Source organism: Heterocephalus glaber, unplaced genomic scaffold (genome assembly GCF_053883595.1).
Source record: "Heterocephalus glaber isolate CG9 unplaced genomic scaffold, H.glaber_assembly_v1.0 deba00001608, whole genome shotgun sequence".
Lineage (NCBI taxonomy): Eukaryota > Metazoa > Chordata > Mammalia > Rodentia > Bathyergidae > Heterocephalus > Heterocephalus glaber.
The window spans coordinates 1723062-1747921 of record NW_028258379.1 but is presented as its reverse complement, the minus strand read 5'-3'; the positions used below and the strand labels follow the sequence as shown (position 1 = coordinate 1747921).

The window sequence follows — 24860 nt, the reverse complement described above, 5'->3', positions numbered from 1 at the left end:
CTACTTTCTTTAATAAGCATTCCAAACAGTCCCTGGACTTCTGGATTATAAAAGCCGGTAAAAATTGAAAAGTCAAGCTGGAATACTGGTATAGTTCAGACTAGAAAGTCCTCCAGCAGCATGATCTTGAGCTGGTAGCACTACTGAGAGGTTGTAGGAATTGTAGAAGATGGGGCTCAACTGGAGAAAGCAGGTCACTGGGGGCATGCCTTTGAAAGGTGTATTTTATATCTGGCCTCTCTCCTTCCCTCTCTCTCTGCCTCCTCTCAGCCATGAGGTGAGTCAGTTTGCTCACTCATATGCGCTCCATTAAAATGTGTGGCCTTTCCATAAGCATAGGCAAAGAAGCAAGAGATCCAAGTGACCATGGACTTGATATCTCCGAAATCAGAAGCCAAAACAAACCTTTCTTCTTTTTTTTTTTTTCGCCTGTTCAACACTAGACTTTATTGAGCAACAGATAAATTTTGGTTTGGTTAAGCAATCGAGAAAAATATATACATATTTTTAGTAATATAGTATAAGCTAAAGCATTTTCTCAGCACAACTTCCAACTGTTTTTGAAAGAGAGAGATGAGAAATCTAACCATAAAATGTAGCTTATTTTCCATTCATCCACAGTAAATATAGTTAGAACATGGCATTTTTTTTTTCCCTTTAGTGATTCAGAATCTTGCAGTTTCTCTTGCAGGATTAATAGTTTATACATCAATTTTTATTGTATAGCGCTATATATATAAATAAAAATTATTTGAGATAAGAGGAACATCCTTGCCCTCAACCATGTATTCACTATTTTAAGAGAAATTTTATTAAGTTCCTGACATTAAATTATTTTTTAGTAATTAGGTTATTTATTTTCAAAGTAATCTGCTGAAAAATTTATTTAATCAAAGTTGTATTCTCAACCACAGATATGGGAAAAATGTGAACCTATGTATTTATTAGAATTCTAAGGTGGCTGTATGAGCATTTATAAGGTGAAATAAAATTGTATTTATGAAGTAGCATAAGCCAATGTTATAGCAGTACATTGTCTAACTATTCATCTGAGAGTGAGCAAAAAATAATAATCTAAATTTGCATTGCTTTTACATCCTAGAACAAGCCAGAGGAGATATCTGCAAAGACTAAGTCAGGTATTATTCTAAACAAATTACCTCCAAAGGATCAAACAAATTTAACATTAACACACATTGTGGAGGAGCAAGTAGGGTCAGAGCAGGCTGATAAAGCAAGAACACCCTATAAATTACCACTGTTACCTATTCTATACATTAGAACAGCAAAATGCATGAAATACATCAAAATCAAACCAAACAAAAGGTAGAGGAGAACAACAAGAAGGGGAGAGAAATAAACTTTGCATGCTGTAATTTGATTTTGGAATTCTTTTACAACCTGGGATATACTATCACTTTTTTCATAATAATTTAAAGATATGAAAAGAATAACATTAGTTCAAAAATTCATCATAGTATTCTACCATGTCAAATTGTATTTGCCATGCTAGCGAAGTCCTTATATCATGTTAAAAAACTAGTTATACATAACAAAACCCCATAATAGCTCAGGAAAAATACATGAGTTTTTGAGATAGAAACTTTAGGAGCCTCTTTTAACTGAAGAATATGATTCTCACCAAGACTTCATTTATACAAAATTATCCTAACGTTCTGTTTTCACTGTTTATGCATATGGAACTTTATTAGCAATAATTTTTGTTTCTAGGAAAAACAATTGTCTGAAAATTGTATGATCATTAACTATGACAAATTTAGTCATCTCATTTTTATTTTCACAGATCGTGTTAGGAAGAAAACTACAAAATGACAGATTAACATTTCAAAACGTATTTGAAAGTAATGAAGGGAAACTGATTCAGTTAGCAACACTAAATAAAACAGACAATTCATACAGATGCTTTCCCTGTAAAATAGTAAGTAAACATTCAAAATGGCAACCTTTTCAATTTGATAAACCCATCTATAACTTATTTCTCAGTGTGAACCAAGTTTCTGCTTGACCAAAGCTCTGATTTTATCTGCAAGGTTTTTTTTTTTTTTTGGCGTGTCCCAAAAATATGTACTTTTCTGAAGATCAAGGTAGTAAATGAAATCACAAATGAATCTTCTTTTTCCCTCTGCCTCTCTCCTCCTTGCCCAAATGCTGAAATATATCAGGCTGTGTAAAATGAGGTTATTCTGCTCCCAGTTTATCAATTACAAGTACAAAGGCTGAGGACCGTTCAATTGGATTCGTAAGAGTGCTAAAGCGCAACACTTGACTTACTTGCCATTGTTTCATTAGCTCTCTGACTCCCTTGGAGTCTCCTAGAAGCCGTTCCTTATGGGTAGCATCCTGTAGGATGCTGGCAGTTGTTTCAGCTTCTGTAAGCCAGGCCAGAAATTTCTCCAGATCCAGGGGGAACTATTTCAGTAATCTATGAGTTCCTTCCAGAGCAGCCTCTTGCTCGTTCACTCTTTTATGGATGTTTCCCTAAGAGGCACTGATGTTCTCTGTTATCATGTGTACCTTTCTGATGTCATCTGCAGAATAATCCCGGAGAAGTTTCAGTGCCAAGTCATTTGCCACATCTACATTTATCTACCACTGGCGGAGGTCTTTGGCCAACTGCTTGGTTTCTATGATTTTCTTCTGGATTGAATCCACCACATAAGGATCATCCTTCCATGATTCAACCTTGGCTCTGGCCTGCCCTATAACCTGCTCAGCTTCTTCTTTAGCTTCCAGCCATTATGTTGAATCCTTTAACATTTCATTTAACTGTTGCCTCCGGTTCTGAAGGTGTTCTTGGACTTCATCCCAGTGATTCTGAATTCTTTCAATTCATTCAGTAATGACTGTTCTAGCCTCTTTTTTTTTTTTTTTTTTTTTTGGTACCGGGGATCGAATTCCGGTCCTTGTGTTTTCAAGGCAGGCGGCAGAACCACTGAGCTAAATTCCCCGCCCTGTTCTAGCCTCTTGATTGCTGGTTTTGTTTTTCAAATTCTGGGCAGCAGTAATGAGTTCTTCCAATTGGAGGCGCCTCTGTTCCAAATCCTGCAGTGTTGCCTTCTGTTTGATGATCATCTCATTGATGTCTTCGAGATCACCCACCATCACCCTTTGTGATTTTATAACTGGATCAAGCAGAGAAAGCCAGTTGGTAAATTCTGCCCAAGCCTGGTTGAAATCTGCCAGAGCAGGTATCTCCAACAGCAAGGAAGATGGCATTTCAAGTTTGGAGATGGCAGTTTCCTTGGTAACCACAGGTTGTGTCACTAGAGTAACATTCTGATCAGCAGAGGCTCCAATGGTAGTCAGTCCAGGAGTCAGGTCAGGCTGCTTTGCCCTCAGCTCTCGAAGTAAGTGGTTTACAGCTGCCCACTCAGCACCTTTCTTCTTTTCAAGGTATTTACCTCAGATATTTTGTTACAGCAGCAGCAATAACAACAACAACAACAAACAAACAAAAACATTTGGACCAACACAGTTGTCTGTTTTGTTGAATATAGCAATCAAACAGATTCAAGAGACCAGTCTGACCCATAATTTCATTTTTATCTCCTCAAAAAAACAACTTATTTCAGGATATCAACTTATCATAATCATTGTTGAATATTCAGGCCCATTTAGATATACAAACAATATTCTATTCAATTCAATTACATGTAATTTTAAAACTCAGAGAAATGAAAGAAAATAAAAAACAGTATCTGTTAGCACTTCTCCAGCTTTTTAAAGAAAAAGTAGAAAGAAAATAGTTTGATGGTAAGCCAGGAAATCTAGATAGGATCCAATGTGAGGCATTCCCCAGTAAATATATTCCAGTCCTGACACAAATTGGTCAGAGAAGGAGGAACCAAGCAATGCTATCAGAAAGGTACCCGTGACCTGTTAATAGAACAATTCCACTATCTTTGTCAAACACTCACAACTTTTCTTTCTATTTAATAGACAAACCTCTGAGACAGCAATCTCTATCTTCTTAAATATATATAGATCTTCCTGCTCAAATTTTTGTTGAGGAATATAACTATATAGCAAACATCTGTAGAATACAAATGACAGACACTTGATCTACATACTTCACTTAATCTTCCTAACAACTTTATGAGACAGGTGGAATAGGGAAACTTTAATCCTATGTGAAATTTATCTGCTTAGAAATAATTTATTTTAAGCTTATTAAAAATGCTAAAATGAATTCAATAAAGGTAAAATGCCAATGTTCATTTTGCTTTTTTCACTTAAAAAGCAAAGGTAATAGCAATATAACAGAGGCAAGTCATGACCACAGATAATACAAACTTTTTCCTGTAAAAAGAAAAAAGCCATAAAAGTTGTTGTCTTTAAAACTTCTTAGATGAAGTAAGTTTTATTCATGACACAATGAATTAGGTTGGTATAATAGCTTTGAAAGAAAAAGAATAGAGGCTAATTTTCTATAATAATCATTTGACCCTTTATCTGCTTACTGGATTAGCTCAGATTTGACCTGTCTTTAATCAAGTATTAAAGCCGAACAAAAACCCTATTATATTTTCTTAAAGATTTGATGTTATTTAAGTGTAATTTTAAAGGCTTTTTGACATCCAGAATATAAAATTAAGGCCCTGAGGACTTTCTCACCCTTTTAAAATTAGTTTTCTCTGCACCAAAAGAATAATCTATTTATTATAAAGCTATGAAAAAACTTTGAGATAATCCCTGGGGCCAAAAGGAACAAGAATTTTTATGTATAGATTGTCACAAACACAGAAAAGTCTATTGTGAATGTCACAAGAAAGTTCATCTTCATGTATGCTCCTTCTAGTGCAAATATTTTATGCTACCATTCAGAATTGTAAATTAATTTTTGTATTTGTGGTCACAAGATTCATAATAAAATTTATCTCCAATTAAAATTACTTTATCCCAAATTTATGCCTCCTCAGACACTGACCCTATGAGCCACCCCACTTACCCTAATCCTCTCACTCTAGGCTTAAACATCTTCAGTACTCCCAGGGACAAACTTATCTAACATCTTCAAAAAAAAGTCCAACCTTTCTTTTTTTCTTACTATTCCACAGCACCTCATGCATCCCATGTTCCAGAATCAGATGTTTGTGACATCTGTATGTTAATCAAAAGTATAAGATATTAGTTTAACTATTGGGTACCAGACTGAGATAGATAGATAGATAGATAGACAGACAGACAGACAGACAGACAGACAGCTTGCTTACTTATACAATTTCTACAACTCTAAGAAACAGGCACGTTTAGCCTAATTTGCACTGGAGAACTCTCACAGAGAGCTTCAATAATGTACACAAATTCATACTGCTAAGTAATTAACTCAGCTTCATTCATACCTCTGTTTGCTTGTGTTTAGTTTTGTTTTTTAACTCTAAGCCTAAGAAGGTACTTGGTAGGGTAAAAGAGTACCAGAGTTAGTTATCTGATTTTAAGCCTCATCTTCAGTCATTCCCCATGTTTTACCTCCCCATAACAGATTGCTTGCTCACCCTTCAACGTGCTTAACACCTTTGAATTTCTGTCCCTTTTTCCTCCACTATAAATGTTCTCCATTGCCCTTTTACCTGGTAACTCTTACTCATCTTTTTATTTTTTTAACTGACATAGAGGTATGCATATTTATGGGATGCAATGTAATATTTCAATATATTTACACAGTATATAACAGTCACATCAGGAAAACTGGGCTATCTATCCACTCAAATATTTATCATTTCTTTGTGTTTGGAACATTCAAAATCCTCTTTACTGGCTCTTTTAAAATGTACAATTAATAGTCACCACAGTTACCCTGCCGAGCTATAGAACAGTACATGTAGTCATTCCTCCTACCCAACCGTCCTCCTGAACCCCGAACCACCGTCTCCATTTCCCCTCTCCCACAGCTATCTCAGTCTCTGCTAACTCCTATTCAGGTTTTTAGATCAAACTCAAATGTTTATACTTCTCTAATTTCACCAAACAGTACTTCTATTTCCCAATGCTAAATTAATTGCTTTTTATCTATATTCCATACCATTTTATAAATACCACAGTATTTTATAAATACCCTTTAAATTATAATTGGTTTATATTAATTATTCCCCTTAAAGTCTGAGCTTACTAAGGACAAATATATGTTTCCAGCAGCAAAGTGGTTCATACAAAACAAAAAATATTTGCTGAAATGAGCTGAAGTTCAAAAATAAACTACAAATCAATGAGGCTAGGTTCCAAAGATCATCCATACCTCCAAGTACAGTGGAACTACTCTTTAACCAGCATGATCAGGAATTGTAACTGATTATTTAGGCAAGCCTATTAAAAGAGGGAAACACATACACCTATGCATTCTTCCCTTAAATACTTTAAATCATATCAGTATACTGTTATTCTGTAATTTAATGACATATGGCCAAAAGTGTAGTCTTTAATTGGAATTATATTTCTTTTTTATATAAATCATAAGTGTCATCTACTATGTTTGATTTCCGTATTTTTAAGTAAATCAAGAACTTGAGAAGTAGGGCCGGGGATTTAGCTCAGTGGTTTCGCCGCCTGCTCTGCAACCACAAGGACCCGAGTTCGATCCCCGGTAACAAAAACAAAACAAAAAAAAAAAAAAAAGAACTTGAGAAGTAAAATCCCATAGTTTTGTAATTTCCCCCAAAATTGTACACTGGATTATTAAGTTACATAACTACAATAACAGGTACAAATGGCATAAGAAGGTTGCCAAGACAAACAAGTCTCATCATATAATCAAACTGCTGAGAAAAGTACAAAAGTGTACTTAAAAATAGCTTCTAATGGATAGTATTTGCCATGCACTCATTGTGTGTTGGGCATCAGTCAGCATATTTTAAGAAGTACTAAAGGATGTTAGTTACTCAAATGAAACAATTAAGTGGAGGCAGGTTAAAAGAGTTTCCATATACTTTGAAGGCATAATATACATAAAATATACATAATAGCATAGTCAACTTCAAAATAAATGCTGTGAGACATGGTTTTCTCACCTGGTAAAGAAAGTATTATACATTACATAGCCCTAATATCCAGGGTTGCTGTTGACCATTGATCCTAGTTTCTACTTCTGGACATGCACCTGGTTTTATCTATGGGGCCCAGGTTGCCTATACTTTCAAACTAATTCATTTCATAGCAAAAAATATTCTAACATGTTCATGACAAGGTCGTAACTTGTATGTCTCACTGCCAGGTGACCTGAACCACCAGTGGTAGAAGCAAGACTGTCTCATCAGGTGGCTTTTTATTAATTTTATCAGTAAAAACACTGACAATAGTGATTATATCTGTAAGTACCACCGGTGGTACAAGGCACCTGATGGATAGTAATGAATGTACCGCTGGTGATTTAAGCTGGCAAGAACGTGTTAAAACCATGGTTTAGTAAGAACCTTATTGCAGAATCAAGATCCCTTTTCAGTTCATCCCTGTTTCCACCATTCTTTGTCCATCAATTTCTTTCAGTTATTCTGTCTGGATAGAATTCTAACCAGATATTCAACTTGCCCTGTAACACCTACAATTCTCCTTTCCCTTTCTTTATTGACCAGATTTTGACTAGTCACACTGCCTGCAGAATGTATGTTAGCTGGGTTTCTTTTATTTATTTATTTTTTTTGTACCAGAAATTGAACTCAGGACCTTGCAGTTGCAAGGCAGGCACGGCACCACTGAGCTAAATCCCTGGCCCTAGTTGGGATTCTTCTGGATTGCTATCCAACTGCTTGCCTACACTTAATAATCTACATATAAGCCACATTCTTTCCTAGTTCATGCAGATTCCTTCTGGTTCATTTTCCTCAGTTTAACGTTTCTATTTTTCCTTGGCACTCTCAATGCTACCATCTTTTCGGCTGAAATCTATAGTCACTCATGGTTGTTAAGATTATATATAAAGTACAATGAATACAATTAGAATGAAAAGATAATGACTCTAAGGCACTAAAAAAATGCCAGAAACAAATCCTTAATTATGTTCTGTACATGCTTATGACATAACAAGTGAACTTAGACATTTTAGAAATGTTTTGATAACAGTTGTAACAAAAAGATTTTCTCAGAAAAGAATTAGAATACTCACTCCTAGCCAGGCATGGTGACACACACCTGTAATCCTAGCACTTTGGAGGCTAAAGCAAGAGGATCACCATGAGTTTGAGGCCAGCCTGGACTACACAGTGAGTTCAAGGCCAGCCTGAACTACATAGTGAGATCCTGTCTCAAAAAAAAAAAAAAATATCAATTCTCAGGAATTTGAATTTTCTAAAAATTTGCCCATATAAACCTTCTAAAGAATAATTAGTATATGTGCTGCCAAAGCAAGCACTCTAAAGAATAATTAACTTTATAATAAATCACATTTTTAAAAAAGGTTGTGATTACAGTTTGCTATCAAGTGTGAGAAAACAAAAGAAAAGAAAAGAAAAGAAAAGAAAAGAAAAGAAAAGAAAAGAAAAGAAAAGAAAAGAGATAACTGTCTGGTCCTGACATCTCATTCTAGTTTTCCCAGCCTACAACTTTGTCATTTCCACACTTGGCACTTTGTAATTATGGCAACATTTTTTAAATGCATTTTAATATTTTAGTCAATGTATAACAACTTCCAAAGTTTTTTAACATCTCTGAAATTTCATATAAGAAAACAGAAAACAATATTTTGACAAAAGCATCCTTTTTTTTTTTATTAAAGTTTTTTGAGACAGGGTCTCACTCTAACTCAGGCTGGCCTTGAACTCATCATGTAGCATCTTTTTGACTAATCACATTAGAAAAAAAGGCACTCAGATTAATCTAACCTCTGATTCCATAACATGGAATAACAGAATGCCACTTCAACGGTCAACTACTCAAAAATATTTTCAAACAACTCTATATACAGAAGCATACAGATGATAAACAACATATGGTATTAGTCATTATGGATAAATAGAAATCCTATAAAAAATCAGCATATTCTTTCCTAATCAGATATATTAACAAATACAGATGAAACATACAGATACAGCTTTCTTTCCAACTAAAAAGTGTCATTACCTCTATTAATTATATTTTTCCTATGATAAAATATTACTTAAGAAAGTCTTTTGCTTAACCAAGTCTTCAATTTGATAAACATGAGCTAAGTGCAAAAAGAAAATATAATCAGGGCCAGGGATTTAGCTCAGTGGTTCCGCCACCTGCCCTGCAAGCTTAAGGACCCAAGTTTGATCCCTCGTACCCTCCCCCCAAAAAAGAAAGAAAGAAAATATAATCAGATATCACAATAAAATATGTTAAGAAATTTTTACATGAGATGTTTTCCTAGACATCTAAGAGATAAAATCACAAGGTCTCATGGCTAGCACATCAAATTTAAAACTTACCAATTTCCTCCACTTCTTCTAGGAAATCATTATATTCTCTTAGACTAGGAAAGTCTTCTTCCCTTTTATTGTATCTTAAAGAGAAGAAAAATATCAACATGTTATACATGATTGCATTCAATATTACCTAACTGGTTTTCTTGTTCTTACCTAATTCATATATGAATATAGAGAAAGACTGTTTATTGCATAAAACATTGTTTACTTGATACCAGATTTATAAGTACACCAAGAATATTGGGGTGTTGTTGTTGTTGCTGCTGCTGCTGCTGCTGCTGCTGCTAGTGTTCTGCAGTGCTGAGGACTGAATCCAGCATCTTGATTATGTTAGGTAAGCACTCTACCACTTGGACTCCCAGCAAAGAATGCTCTTCTTAAAATTCTTATGACTACAGAGAAGAAGTAGAATCAGGAGAGAATGCTACTATATGTAAAATGCTTGTAAGGCTTAAAAAGAAATTAGGAGCTTAAAATATTGGGACTTAAACAAGGTAAATCATTGGAAATGATGACACTGTTTACTTCTTATAAATAGATTCACTAATTTTATAAAACTAAAAATTCAAGAAATTTTCATTTTTCATGAGAGTGATAGACTAAACAATGCTAGATCAGGAAAATCTGTAAGTCTTGTAACGTACCTATGAAGAATTAGAATACTGCAAGGGATTAGCAGTAAAAGATCATAATGTGAGAGGAATAACTCCTAGAATACAAGCAATAAAAGAACAGCTAAGGCATTGATAAAGTATTATTGGTTAGGTACCTACAAGATATCACTAAATGATCAGTAACCTGGGTTGAAATACATACCACCAACAGTTAGAATTTAAATAATAGGCTGGGGTATAGGTCAGTGACAGGACATGCTTAGTATGCCAAAGCCTTTGAGTTCAATCCAAAGCACAAAAACAAACAAAAATAACCTTAAACAAATATATTATCTGAATTTCAAAAACAATAAAGTGGCTTATAATAAGAGGACAAATGAAATGAAATTCAAAAATTGCTAAGAGTAAAATACACATACATACACCAAAATAAATTATAGTGAACATATGAATTCTGCAAGTAGGCTTCAACTCTCAAATTGTGACTTCCTCAGTCCTCACCTGCTCTCACTGACCTCTATCAACACTCAGTTACTAACTAGACAGCAGTGCTCACCATTTATAATTGCATATTTGTTTTATTTGCCTATTTTATTTTCCATCTTTTTGCTAGCCTATGCGACTACACTGTAAGTCTCTGGAGAACAGGGTTCATACCTATTTTACTCATTGATTTTGTATGTACTGCCCAAGGAGCACAACACAGAGCTTACACACAGTAGGAATTCAATAGATATTTGTTATAGATTAAACAGCACATGAATAGACAAATTGTGAAGCCATGGATCAAAAGGCTCTTGAATATTATGCAGTTCTCTAAAAGCCTAAGTACATAAATTAATTTATAGTTATTCACTTGCCAATCTGCTTACAATTATATCAGCAAATGATACTGATTACTGAAATAATTGTTAAAATCTTCTTTCTTGGCTGAATCATTCAAACAAAAATACTTACATCTTTAACACTTTTTTCCGAATCTCCACTTCTTTGTCAACAGTGGGATCCTCAAAGAGCTGTACCCTGAAGTTGCTCTTTCTAAGTGGAGTGCCACATTCAGGACAATTTCCGGCTCCTCTCACAAACAGTAAATCCACACAACTTTCACATCTGCAGTAAAGAAATAAACATAACATTTAAGCTAGTGCTGAAATCTACAAGTCTAAATAGTTTGCCTATTAGGTAGAAATGAGGGAGAGATATGAAAACTATTCTTTGCTACTTAAAATCTTTTTTAAAACTTTTAGAAAATATCCATTTTCATTTGGAGCTTAGTTTTCAGTTATATATATCCCAGGAGATACTAATTTAGTTTTCAAAATTAAATAAGTTTATGAATTTTAAAATAAATTGAGTGAGAAAATAAAAAGATTCAGGACAGTATGACAGGGAGAACTCAATGAGGCAAGTAAAAGACTTCTACTGTCACTCTTATCCCCAGTCTAATGCAGGTTGAGGAGTGCTATTTCCAAAATCTGATATCTAGAATGCTCCAAATCCAAAACTTTTTGAGTACTGACATGACACCACAAGTAGAAAATTTCATACCATAAAACTATCTTATGCACATATTAAAAATACTATTCAAAATTACCTTCAGGCTAAGTGTATAAGGTATTTATGAAACATACACGAATTTTCTGTGTAGACTTGAGACTCATCAGGTGTGAAATATTCCTAAAATCTAAAACACTTTCTGGTCCCAAGCATGATAGATAAAGGATACTCAATCTATATCACCCTTAGAAAAGAACAAGGAAAGTCTCTACCAGAGCTCTGCATTTTAGAGAGGCATACCACCAGCATTAAAACATTTTCCCTCTTTTATTTTTTTTTTTCTGGTACTGGGGATTGAACTCAGGACCTTGCACTTGCAAGGCAGGCACAGTGCCACTGAGCTACATCCCCAGCCCCCTCTTTCATTCTTGTAAGGAGGTTTTTTCAAAGTTTAGCTTACAAAGGAAAGGTGCTAAGCTGAACAAAACCTCACAGGCTTAAGGATAAAGAACTTTACCCCAGTATGTGTGGGAAAGAGAAATTTACAAGAGCTTCTGCCATGAAAAATCCTATGAAGAGTCACTATAAAACTCTAATCAAGTAGGATATCCTATCAGTGGTGGCGAACCTAGGGCACACATGTTGTTTTTCTTTTTAAGACAAAAGATGTTAATGTGTAAGCTGTCTTTTCTAAACCAAAACCTCAGTATTCAGGTTTAACTGCAGTGTTGGCACTTTGTGATAAATAAGCAGTTGGGGAACTCATCTCTAAGCCTGCTGCTGCTACCGGCTGCAAGGCCCAGCCCTGAGTTGGGGAACTCTTCTCTCAAAGGTTCACCATCACTGTCAAATATCAACAAAGTGATTGCTTAAGCAAGTTAGGTTTCCTGGCATGCCCTCTCTCTTCTTGGGTAATGCAATTTGAGAAACGGCTTACAACTTCCTGGAAGTCTTGAGTTGGAAAAGCCAGAAGCTGGAGAGGTAAACTTCTCTATAAACAGATTCATGGAAACTTGGTGGGATTAGTTTGAGCGCTGTTTTGGATGGATCCAGGCAATACCCAATCATCCCTGGCCTGCCCCAGCAAATCCATGCTACCACTCAGACTAGCAGATGAGAAGGCTGTATGCTCTGAGACTTTAGTCTCAGGGTCTCACAGGTAGAGACTTCTGGGAACTCAACTTGCAGCAGAGGAATTTAGGTGGGACCAAATTACAGCTTGACAGCTTTTAAATATTCAACATTTTGATAAATACTCAAACATTTACATTCCTCCAGCTGTAATCTTACCCAACTCCATATTGTGTTACAGCCACACGTCCTAACCATTCCCTTATTTAACAATATCTAAAATGATCTGTGCCTGGGATTTAGCTCAGTGGTTCCACTGCCTGCCTCGCAAGCACAAGGTCCAAGTTCAATCCCTGGTACCCCCCCAAAAAAATCTAAAATGATCTTATTTCTTTATGTTTTCTGTCTCCCGCACTAGGATGCATATTTCATGAAGGCATAATTGAGCCTACCTTGTCCTCTATCTTAATGCCTGGACAGTTAGGTACTGAATAAACTTTACTGAACAACAACAAAAAAATATATGACAGAGGGAAAGAGAAGAATTTCACTGAATTAAAGGGAAAGTTAATTTCTTTCAATGATGTACTTGAGTGAAAAGGAAAAATAAAAAATTTTAAGGATATTAGCAAAATATAACATTGACCTTTGTATATTTCTATCTTAATAGGGGCATCAAAAATAGGAGGAAAAAAATCCCACAGATCACAGTAGTCATTATCAAGATCAGAAAAGCCACTTTGGGCTTAGGAAGCATGGGAGTGGTACATTTCCACAATTCCTTGTGGCTAGAAAAAAATAAACCAAATGGCATACTTTATAATTATAGTGACTAAAGATATTTATAAACAAAGAGCCAACTGAAAATTACAGAACAATAATATACATTCCATATTTCCTAGTCATGGAGACTAGACAGTTAATAATTCAATAGAACATATATACAATACTTTGCTATTTCTAAAAGTCACACTGTATATTAGGCATAGTATTTGTTTCCTAAATCAGTTGTATATTTCCACTTTTTAAAAAAATACTGTAGGGGGCTGGGGATTTAGCTCAGTGGTTTCGCAGCCTGCTACGCAAGTACGAGGACCCAAGTTCGATCCCCAGTACCAAAAAAATAAAAAAATACTGTAGGCTGGGGATTTAGCTCAGTGGTTCCGGCGCCTGCCTCGCAAGCACAAGGTCCTGAGTTCGATCCCCGGTACCAAAAAAAAAAATTATATATATATATATACACACACACACACACACACACACACACACACTGTAAGTCATGATAATTAAAAAACAGTATTACTGGTGGGATAAGCTCAGAGTTAGAGCATGTGCTTAGCATAAACAAGGCCCTGTACCTCTCAAAAAAGTCAAAAAGGGGCCCAGGGATTTAGCTCAGTGGTTCTGTCGCCTGCCTCGCAAGCGCAAGGACCCGAGTTCGATCCCTGGTACCAAAAAAAAAAAAAAAAAGTCAAAAAGGGAAAATGTTGTTGAGAAAAATAAACTACTTTAAAAATTCTTTAACACTGAGCATGGTGGCACACACCTGTCATCCCAGTGACTTGGTAGGCTGAGGCATGAGGATCAAAAGTTTGAGGCCAGACTAGACAATTTAGTAAGACCCTGCCTCAAAATTTTTAAAAGTAAAATAAAAAGGGTTGGAGATATAGCCCAATGCTAAAGTGCTTGCTTAGTCTGTGTGAGGCACTGGGTTAAATCCCCAGTACTATGAAAATAAATAAGGTTTTTTTCTTTTTCTCTTTTTTGGTGGGGGAGGGTGATGGGGATTGAATTCAGGGCTTCTGCAGGCTAAGCTGGAGATCTACCACTGAGCTACGCCCCAAACCCTCCCTTTGATTTTAACTGCTAAACTCCTGTCTAAGCTCAAACAAAATGAAAGTATACAGAGCAAAAAACTGAAGTTCTAATTTATTCTGTTCTGTATCTCACTGCTAACAGCTAACAAACTCCTGTTGATTTTAGTGTTTATGCAGCTATTTCTTTTTCTCCATATTTGTACACTACAGACATGAAAACTACTCATATAAAAAAAGAACAGAAGTTGATAATTACTAGTTCACTATATCTGGCAACAGAGTAACCAAAACAGCAGTATGTGGGCAATTGCTTGTTTCCAAAAGCACTACGAATTTTTTCAAACAAAAGCTTATATTTTACAAAACAGAAAATGTTGCTGGAAAACACTAATTCTTTAGTTATTACCCATTCCCAAAGACATTTTTATGGCTTTACCTTTGTTTTTAAAGCCAGGATGATGTCTCTCCCCTCTTTTCTCAGAATGACTTATTTTTAGTAGATTTTATTCTCTTTTAAAAAAAATATTTAACTGCTTATATTCTCTTAAGATTTTTAATTGTCTTGTCTGGTTTACTTTTTAAAAGCAACCAAATCCCATATAGAATTTCAATAATTATTAAAATAGATTTATTGACTTCAAAAAAGGTAAATAATTTGTTATAAACTCTACATTTAAAATTTTCTGTACAGTAACTTAACACATCCAAATTCAATGTCCTCTTAATATATAAAATAATACTAACTTTGTGCATAAGGATTCATATATTCTAATGGAAACAGAAGAAAATTTAAAAAATAATAATTCTATAAGCATTCAGCCAAGGGACAACAGCTCAACAAATTACACTGTACACTCACTGCCAGTGAGTATTAATATATCATATTCCAAATGCTCTAAGGCCAAAAAAGTTTCTAAAACTTGCGAACTCTAGAGTGTGTACCCATTCTTTCTGCCACTGATGAATAATTCTGACACAGAATAGCTAAAAATGTGCTAGTGATGGATGCTAAGATGTATGTTTAATAGAGATTTAATGCCCTTCCAAGGGTACAGTTAAGAAAACAAAGTAAAAACTCCGTCAGAAATGGAAAGTAAATCACACTAACTCTATAAAGGTTTTTAGGAATAATACTGCAGATTTGGAAAAATAATAATTTTATGAATGATAAAGGAAGACATCATGGCCACTGGAGGCATTCAAGACTTTAGAGAACTGAAAAAGAATAAATTTCACTAAACCAAACCAAGAATGCATCCCCACATGGACCACTGCTATAATTCTCTCTCAGGGCAAATTCAGGAAAGGGCAAATTCAATTTTTAAAATGCAGGTCTAGGCATGGTTGTACATACCTGTAATCCCAGCACCCAGAAGGCTGAGGCAGGAAGATCTCTGTGAGTTCAAGGGCTCTATAGTGAGTTCAAGGCCAGCCTAAGCTGCATAGTGAGACCCTGTCTCAAACAACCAAAACAACAACAAAAACCACAGGTCTTGCACTAAAGATAAAACTCTGATTCAAAGGAGTTAAACATATATTTACCTAAATAGGTCAAAGAACAGTATCTACAATTATCTGAAAAGACTATTAAAAACATTTCTGTTTTCCAACTACATAGCAATAGATGCCAGATGAGCTTCATATATTTCAACCAAAACAATATATAACACAAGATTCACACAGAAGCAGATAAGGATATCCAGTTGTCGCCTCATAAGCTAAACATTGAACAGCCTGGCATAAAATAAAAATAAAACAAGTCTACATCTCTCATAAAATAATTATTTATGTTAACATATACTGGACTTATAATTTTTAATGAACAAATATTTTCAAATTTTCTTAATTTTAATTTCCAGTATGGTAAAGATTACAGCTATAACCTTCATAAACGAGGGCCAGAAATTTAGCTCAGTGGTTCCACTGCTTGCCTTCCAAGTGCAAGGACCCGAGTTCCATAGCCTAGTACCAAAAAAAAAAAAAGAAAAATTTTTGAAAAAACCTTCATAAATGAAGCTCTTGAGAATCATCAATAATTACTAAGATTACAAAACACACTAACTGGGGAAGAGTATTTGTAAAGCATGTATGAGGCTCAGGGTTCAATCCCCCTGTGTTCACTCCCTGGAGCAACAAAAATATATTTTTTTTAATTTTTAAATAACAAATGTTTAAAAAACACACTATGGCAAAAAATTGAGAGCTTTTATTACTGATAATATATCAACATAATATTGCTGATCACATACAGGATCACATAATAAATGAACATGGGGCAATGCAATTATAATTTGAGTAATCACCAAAACTACCCAAGCCATAAAGATGTTCTCATGCATTGGTATAGTTACATTTTTAAAAAATTTTCCACTGTATCTACAGTTCTAGTACTCTTCTCACTTATTTTGTTTTTCCACCTCTTTTATTAGAAATATTAAATGTCTGTTTTATAAAGGTCCTCTTAAAGAATCACTATAAAGAAATTTGCATTTCACAGTTGTTTTGCTTTCCAATTTGTTATTTTCCACTTTCGATTAGTTACGACCTTTATTCAATTTTCTTATATTTTTGTTTTTATTTCTGAGTTTGACATTTTATTTATATTTCCCTTTTTCATAACTACAACTGCATTAGTACTTTTTTACGAATTTCATAAAAAATATAATTTTTTTCAAAATTTTTCTTCTAGGTCAATATTTATTAAGCATCCCATTGGATAACAGTTTAAGTATAACAAAATATAACAAGTAGTGAAGCTGCTATTCCTATCAATTAGTTTCTCAAATGTTTAATAGAACCAGCCACTAGCTAGTCCTGTACCTGCCCTCTCAGTACAATGCTAGGGTCTTGTCAAATGCAAAGTCATACATAAATCGGGCCCTCAAATGTTCAATGAGCATAAGAATATACACTCTTGTGAACCAATAAAGAAAGCAGTCCATAATAGCAAATCATTATGCACTAGCTGGGCATGCTGGCACCCGCCTGTAATCCTAGCACTTAAGAGGCTGAGGCAGGAGGACTGCCATGAATTCCAGACAAACGTGGGCTACATAGTGAGTTCAAGGCTGACCTGGACTACATAGCGAGACCCTGTCTCCAAAAAAAAAAAAATTATGCCCTAAAATTATAGAAGATATGCTATTACAAAATGTGTACGAGCTATATAAGGTAGATTGTGAGAGTAAACTACCATTCTTCCCATCTCAACAACAGTAAATTCCAGAAAATCTGTCCTGAAAAAGTGTAGCTATTAAAGCAAGAACTGCTTTATGACAGGCGAAGCTTAAAATTCAATCTGAAAGAGTTCAAAAAGTATGTTCTCATTTTCTCTTGAAAGAAAAGTGTATCAATGTTCAATGTTTATTAAGCATGTTTCAATTAATCATTCTAAATGTCCACTAGACACTAGAGAAAATCAATTAATAAAATAACAGGAAAATTTGAGACCAAATGCCAGACTGCTTCAAAATCTAAGTCATATTTCAAATTTGTAATTTTTTAAAAATTTTTATAAATGGCAGGGACAATTATTTTTATGTCACCAATAAAGAGGGAAAATGCAAACCTTCTATCAAATGGCCATCTCATTATCAACTTCATTAAGTGAGTTATCACACATAAAAGAACTTCTATCAGGGACCAACACAGAGTAAATGTCCAGTAACTGTTAGCTATATCACCACATTTATCAAGTCCTTTCCACCTGACCAAGAATTCTTAAACTGTCCAGAGATAAAAGACAGCATTTTCTGCTTTTCATTTAAACATTCAGCAACTTCCAATATCTTAAGTTCTGGCATATTTACAGAATTGTACTACTTTTATTTTCTTTCTTTCATTTTCACTGATACTAAGAGCCTACTCTGGGTCAAGTGTTTCTTGCGAAACCATGAAACAATTACCACTAGGAAAAATAATTTTGTTTTAATTCCAAGTAGTAAGCATTACTTCAAAAGACAAAAGTTTTTGAATTGTTATAGGAAAGATTTACAGAAAATACATAAGTAGCCAGGTATGGTGGCACACGCGTGTGATCCCAGCACTTAAGAGGCTGAGGAAAGAGGGTCACCAGGAGTTTGAGGCCAGCCTGAAAAACACAGCAAGACCCTGAGAAGGAAGGAAGGAAAGAAGGAAAGAAGGAAGGGAGGGAGGGAAGGAGGGGAGGGGGAGGAGAGAGAGAGAGGAGGGAGGGAAAAGAGAGAAAGAAAGAAAGAAAAGAGAGAGGGGAAGGAAGAAAGGAAGAAAGAAAGGGAGGGAGGGAGGCAGGGAGAGAGAGAGGGAGGGAGAGAGGGAGGCAGGGAGGGAGGGAGAGAGAAAGGAAAGAAAGAAAGAGGAAAAGGAAAGAAATACATAAGTAGAACCAGAATATGAGAAGGTAAGTTCACTAATTCCATTAATAAAACCCAGCTAAATGATTTGGATAATTATTCCAATACATGTAACCAAAAGTGTTTTTAAAAAAATCTGAGACCAAGAATGCAAATATTTTAGAAATCTGATCTCAGTAGGAAAAAAAATCTCTGTAAGATTATAGTCTGGGTTTATATTATCAAAACATTTTCTTCTTTTTGGGGGGGAAAGAGAGGGTGGCATTGTATAAGGTACTCAGAGCCTCAAGAATGCTGCACACTGAGTTATACCACCAACTACTATTATCAAAACTCAAAACTTTGAAGAAATATTTGTTTCTTTCAAAGACACCAGAACTAAGCAAAGACACCATTGCTTTCTTTCAGAATTTAAAATAAAATAAAGCAATTATTCTTTGAGACTTTCTTATTGCCATTTTGAAATTAACTCCAAACTTAATCCATGTATTGGCAATGGCCTTTTTCTCTTCAAAAGTGAAATACTATTTTCATGACAAATAATAAAATAGCTCTGTAAAAGATGTCCTGTACACTCCACCTTAGTGAAACAAAATTTATCACTTGTTCTATATAAACATCAATTAATATTATATTGTATGCAATTTTCTAAACATTGAATCATATTTAGAACTGATAGTCTATTATACCTAATTTTATAAACAAAAAGTATAAATTTTATAAACTTAGCATTTATATTTATCATGGTTTTATTTTATATCTCATTGATATTAATATTTATAGTTGTATATTTTGTTAGTTAATTAATATTTTATAAAATATGTATATGTTTGTAGAAAAATTATAATCATGAAAAAATTAGTTTAAAAATCAGAGCCACATCCAAAAGAATGAAGTTAGAGTCACTTTACATCATGCACAAAAATTTATTTAAAATATGTCAATGACCTGAGCTGGGCATGGTGGTACAGGCCTGTAATTCCAGCACTATGGAGGCTGAGGTAAGAGGAGTGCCATGATTTTGAGGCCTATATAATATAGTGAGTTCAAGGTCAGCCTGAATTACATAGTGAGGCCCTGCCTTAAAAAAAAAAAAAAAATCAGTGACCAAATACAGCCAAACTTATAAGACTCTTTGAAGAAAACATAGGAGATAAATCTTCATGACCTTAGATATAACAATGAGTTCTTAGGTGTGACACCAAAAGTACAAATAACAACATCAAATAGACAAATTGAACTTTATCAAAATTTTAAGAATTTACACAAAAGATATAATCCCAAAAGTAAAAGACAACCTACAAAATGGGGGAAATATTTGCAAATCATGTACCTGATAAATGTCTACTACCAAGAATATATGAAGAAATCTTACAACTCATCAACAAAAAGAAAAACACAACCAAAAAATTAACAAAAGTCAGGTATGGTGGTGCAGGTCTGTAATCCCAGCACGCAGGAGGCTAAAGCAAGAGGGTCACTGTGAGTTCAAGGCCAGCCTGAACTACATAGTGAGACCTTGTCTGAAGAAAAAAAAAAAAAAGAACAAATGACTTGAATATACGTTTCTCCAAAAAAGATACACAAAGAGCCAAAAAGAACATGAAAAGATATTCGATATCATTAGTCACTGAATGTAAATGCAAAGTTAAACTATAATGTCATTTCATTTCACACTCACTAGGATAACTATAACTTTTTTAAAGTGGACAATAACAACTATTGGCAAGGATAATTTGAAATCAAAATCCTCAAATACTCCTGATAAAATTGTAAAATGGTTCAGTTGCTGTGGAAGAAAGTTTGGTGGTTCCTCAAGAGGTCAAACATAAAAGTTACTAAATGATCCAGCAATTCTACTTCTAAATGTATACTCAAAAGATGTGAAAACAGGTATTCAAACAAGTACATATACAACGATGTTCACAGGAGGAGTAATCACAATAATCAAAGGAAGAAAAAAACCAAACGTCTACAGATGAATGGATGAACTAATTGTGGTATACACATACAATTATATCATTTAGCCATAAAAAGGAACTTTGAAAACCATACACCAAGAAAAAGAAGTCAGACACAAAAGGCCACATATTATATGATTCTGTTTTTATAAAATATACAGAATAGGCAAGTCCATAGAGACAGAAATCAGACTAGTAGTACCAGGGGCTGGAGGGAGGTGAGTGGGTAATAACTGCTTAATGGACATTGTGATAAAAATGCTTTGGAACTAGACAGAGGTAGTGGTTGCACAACACTGTAAATCCACAAAATGCCACATGGTTTGTTTTATGTTGATATGACTTTCACTCCCCCAGAAAGCACTGAGCTACAATCGCAGCCCTGGGTTTTTGTGGGTTTTTTTGAAACAGGGTTTTTGCTAATTTTCCCAGGCTGGCCTGGAAGTTGTGATCCTCCTGCCTCAGCCTCCAGAGTAGATGGGATAACAAGCATGAGCCATCAGCCCTGACTCATGCTAATTTAAAGAAATTTTACATCTAGGCGTAGTCACATGCATGTCAGCCCAGCTACAAGAGGCAAAGGCCAGAGGTTCACCATGAGCTAAAGGAGTTTGAGAAAAGCCTGGACAGCATAGTTTTAACCCTATCTCAAAAGAGATCTTTTTAAGCAAAATTAAATATTCTTAGCATAACATCAAGGGTTCCTTTGTGTGCTTCCACTTTGACTTTGTTTGTTTGTTTGTTTGGTACTGGGGATCGAACTGAGGTTCTTGCGCTTTCGAAGCAGGCAGTGGAACGATTGAGCTAAATCCCCAGCCCTCTACTTTGATTTTTGATACCAAAGACTGAACCCAGGGCCTTCTCACTGAGCTATATCCTCAGCTTTTTAAATTTTAAGCCATGGTCCCACCAAATCACTAAGTTGCTCACTTCTGAACTTGCAATCCTCCTGCCTCAGGCTGAGAATTCTGAGATTACCAGTGTGCACCACCACAGCTGGACTTTTTTTTTTTTTGGAGACAGGGTCTCACTAAGCTACCTAGGCTGGCCTCAAAGTACAGTCCTGCCTCAGCCCCCTAAATGCACCACTGTGCTCAGCTGTGAAATGGTTTCCATATGAAACATTCTCAATTTAAAAATCCACAAAACACTGTCTTTTTTTTTTTGGTACCAGGGATCAAACTCGGGACCTTGTACTTTCAAGACAGACGGTGGAACCACTGAGCTAAATCCCCGGCCAAAACACTGTCATTTTAAAAGTCATTAAGGTTTTAAATTTTACTTTAAAATATTCTTAAACATATTCTTTAAATATAGTATTGTTTCCAAGGATCTCAACAAATTACACAAGTTGTTAATTTTGCTTTTTCCAAAGGGAAAAAAATATATTTTCTTTTAATATACCTGTTTATCAGCTTAGCTTTTCCATATCACCTATAATTACAAACTGTATTATCTATGGTATATGCTTTACTTCAGCACTTTAATTCTATCGAGAATATTATATATCAGGCCAGGGGTTTAACTTAGTGGTTCCAGCGCCTGCCTCGGAAGCACAAGGTCCCAAGCTCCATCCCCGGTACCCAAAAAAAACCAAAACAAAAAGGAATATTATATATCATACTGGAGAGCGAAGACTCCATGACACATGGTATTGGCAATACAAAGACTAGTAAGACCTCTTCAAAAGCTTATAAATACAGTAACTTTTCCCAAAATACATTATTTTCAAAATTTCAAAAGCAATGATACAATACTTTAAATGTTTATTTATTTATTTATTTAAAACCATACACACCCCCAATCTCACTTATATAAACACGCACATATATAAAGGCTTTATGGAAAAGAGATTTCTCTAGAAGAAAATATGAATATTTTTCTCTCTAAAAAGAAAAGACATTTTTGCCATGAACTGTTTCTTAAAGAAACTTTTCAAACCTGAGTAACATAATGATATACGGTACCTTAGAGAAAAGAAGAAATTTGCAGGCTAGGGTCACAGCTCAGTGTTGGAATGCATGCTTAGCATATGCCAGGTCTTGGATTCAATCCCTACCACTAAAGATAAATAAATAAAGGTTGAGTTACATATATTTTCCCCCGTTCTACAGGTGGTGAAACAAAATGACCCCTCCCAGTCCAAGGTCATAATTTAATTAGAGGCCAAAAATCAATCACCTAATTTCTAGGCATCTTTCTTCCACTGAATAGAATGCTAATAACCCCAGAGATTCAGAACCAGGGAATTTCAGTGTTTAGTCATAAAGTGTGGTGTGAGAGTATCCAAACTCAGCGTCAGGAGAGTACATACATTTGACAGTGCTACTCTATGACTAGTTTAAATGTCGCACCAAATGCACTATCATCACCTACACATGTCTACTGGCCACTTGCTACATACAATGGATCTACTTTTAAAACTATAAAATGTGAAGTCTTATAAATAAGTGTAAAATTTGACACCTGCCTTTAGAGATGTATTATGAAGTCAGGAAACAGCATATCCATAAAAGGTAAAACAAATGAACAATGCTATGTCTGATAAGTATCAAAATAGTAGTAACTTTATTCCTTGACCAATTATTTATTGAGCAATGAGAAGGAGAAGGACATGGTGGTTAAGCACACAGACTCTGGAGATGATTTGCCTCCTTTTCTTCATTTGCCAAGCCTACAATGCTAGACTCTCTGTGCCTCAGTTGCTTTGTGAGAAATAAATTTTATGAAATTATAGGAGAATATAAGTACGACCTCAAGGCAGAAATTTCCTAAAGGTGACTTAAAAGCTTTCGGCTATGTAAAGGAGACTGATAAATTTTATTTTCTCCAAATGTATAATTTCTATGCAGGGTAGGGGACACAGTACTATTAAAGACTTGCCACAGATGAGGGGAACAATTTTTCATCATATGTAAGATATTCAGACTATATATAAAGAGCTTCTACAAATCAATCACACAAACAATGCTACAGAAAAATGGGAGAATTATATGAACAGACAAATTACACCATACAAATACATTTGCTTCTTAAGAGTGAGATCACCCTAGCTGGCAACAGCTTATTAAGGATTAAGCTTCCTGTCTTGGCCTCCCAAAGTGCAGGGATTACAATTACAGGCATGAGTCAACACACCTGGCTCCACTGCATCTTTATGAGCCCATTACAACTCCTTTATGAATCCAGAGGACTGTGTATAGAGCAGCATGGGCTAGGATCAGTTGATCCATGAACTCTGGCCCACTGCCACACATCCTTCCCTGTAAAGTTGGAATCCTGGTATGGTCTTCAGCTTTCTGTGAATGTGACAAAAATACCTGAGAGAAATTAACTTAAGGGAGGAAAGATATTTTCACTCATAGCATTAGAAGTTTCAGTCCACTGTCATTTAGCCTAGTGGCTTTTGTTCCTGTGGTAAGGCGGTCCATCAAGGCTAAAGTATGTGGCAGAGGAAAGCTGTTCACTTCTCGTCAGGAAGAAGCAATAAGACAGACAAAAGAGGGGGGACGGGGGGGGGGGGAAGGACAGAGGGAGAGGGAAGGAGGGAGATAAGAAGGAAATGGAGAGGGGGAGTGGGAGTGGGAGAGATGGGAAGAAGGGGAGGGAGGCGAGGAGTCAGAGTCCCAACATATCCTTCAAGAGCATACTCCCAGTGACCTACTTCTCTAACTAGACCCACTTCCTAAAGTTTCCACTGCCTCCCCATAGGCCACCAGCTAAGGATCAAGCTTTCAAAAACATGAGCCTTTGGGGAACATTCCAGATTCAAATTATAACACTTGGTTAAAGACAAAATTACTCAAGATCCCATAACAGGGAATCAAACACTCTAAATCCTCAGAAAGAAGTGCTGGCTATGGGTTTAAACCCAGGAAAACAAAAAACTATTCCTAGAATATGTGTAAATCTCATACTAGATGAATTCCGCGGTGGAGGCAAGTATAGTTCTAGAAGCTTTCACTTAACCTTTCCCATATGTCAGCCCTTAGCCCACTGGTTGAGTTTTGCCAACCACCATGTATGTACACCTCAATTACACAGACTGATCAGAAAGTTAAAGAGAGAAGGTAAGGCCATAAACTCAGTAGCTGCTGCAGGCCGAGCCTGAAGATGGCTCTTTCTCCTCCCTGCTCCCTTTCTCCTCCATAGATTAGAGAGTCAAACAGTCATA

At 35.4% G+C, this 24860-nt stretch overlaps 1 protein-coding gene across 4 annotated transcripts in view; it reads right to left on the bottom strand.

Annotated features, from left to right (window-relative positions):
- Positions 1 to 24860, bottom strand: part of Mnat1 (MNAT1 component of CDK activating kinase) — a 240901-nt gene that overhangs the window by 166855 nt on the left and 49186 nt on the right. For 3 of the 4 annotated variants that reach the window (XM_021247889.2, XM_087195224.1, XM_004837439.3), the window contains exons 2-3: positions 10967 to 11119; positions 9399 to 9472 (exon numbers count right to left, since the gene is read on the bottom strand). In XM_021247889.2, the coding sequence (XP_021103548.1) occupies positions 9399 to 9472; positions 10967 to 11119 (227 nt within the window). Of the gene's footprint in view, positions 1 to 9398; positions 9473 to 10966; positions 11120 to 15748; positions 15772 to 16277; positions 16299 to 24860 lie in introns of those variants that run through there. The other variant, XM_087195223.1, reaches the window with a different exon arrangement.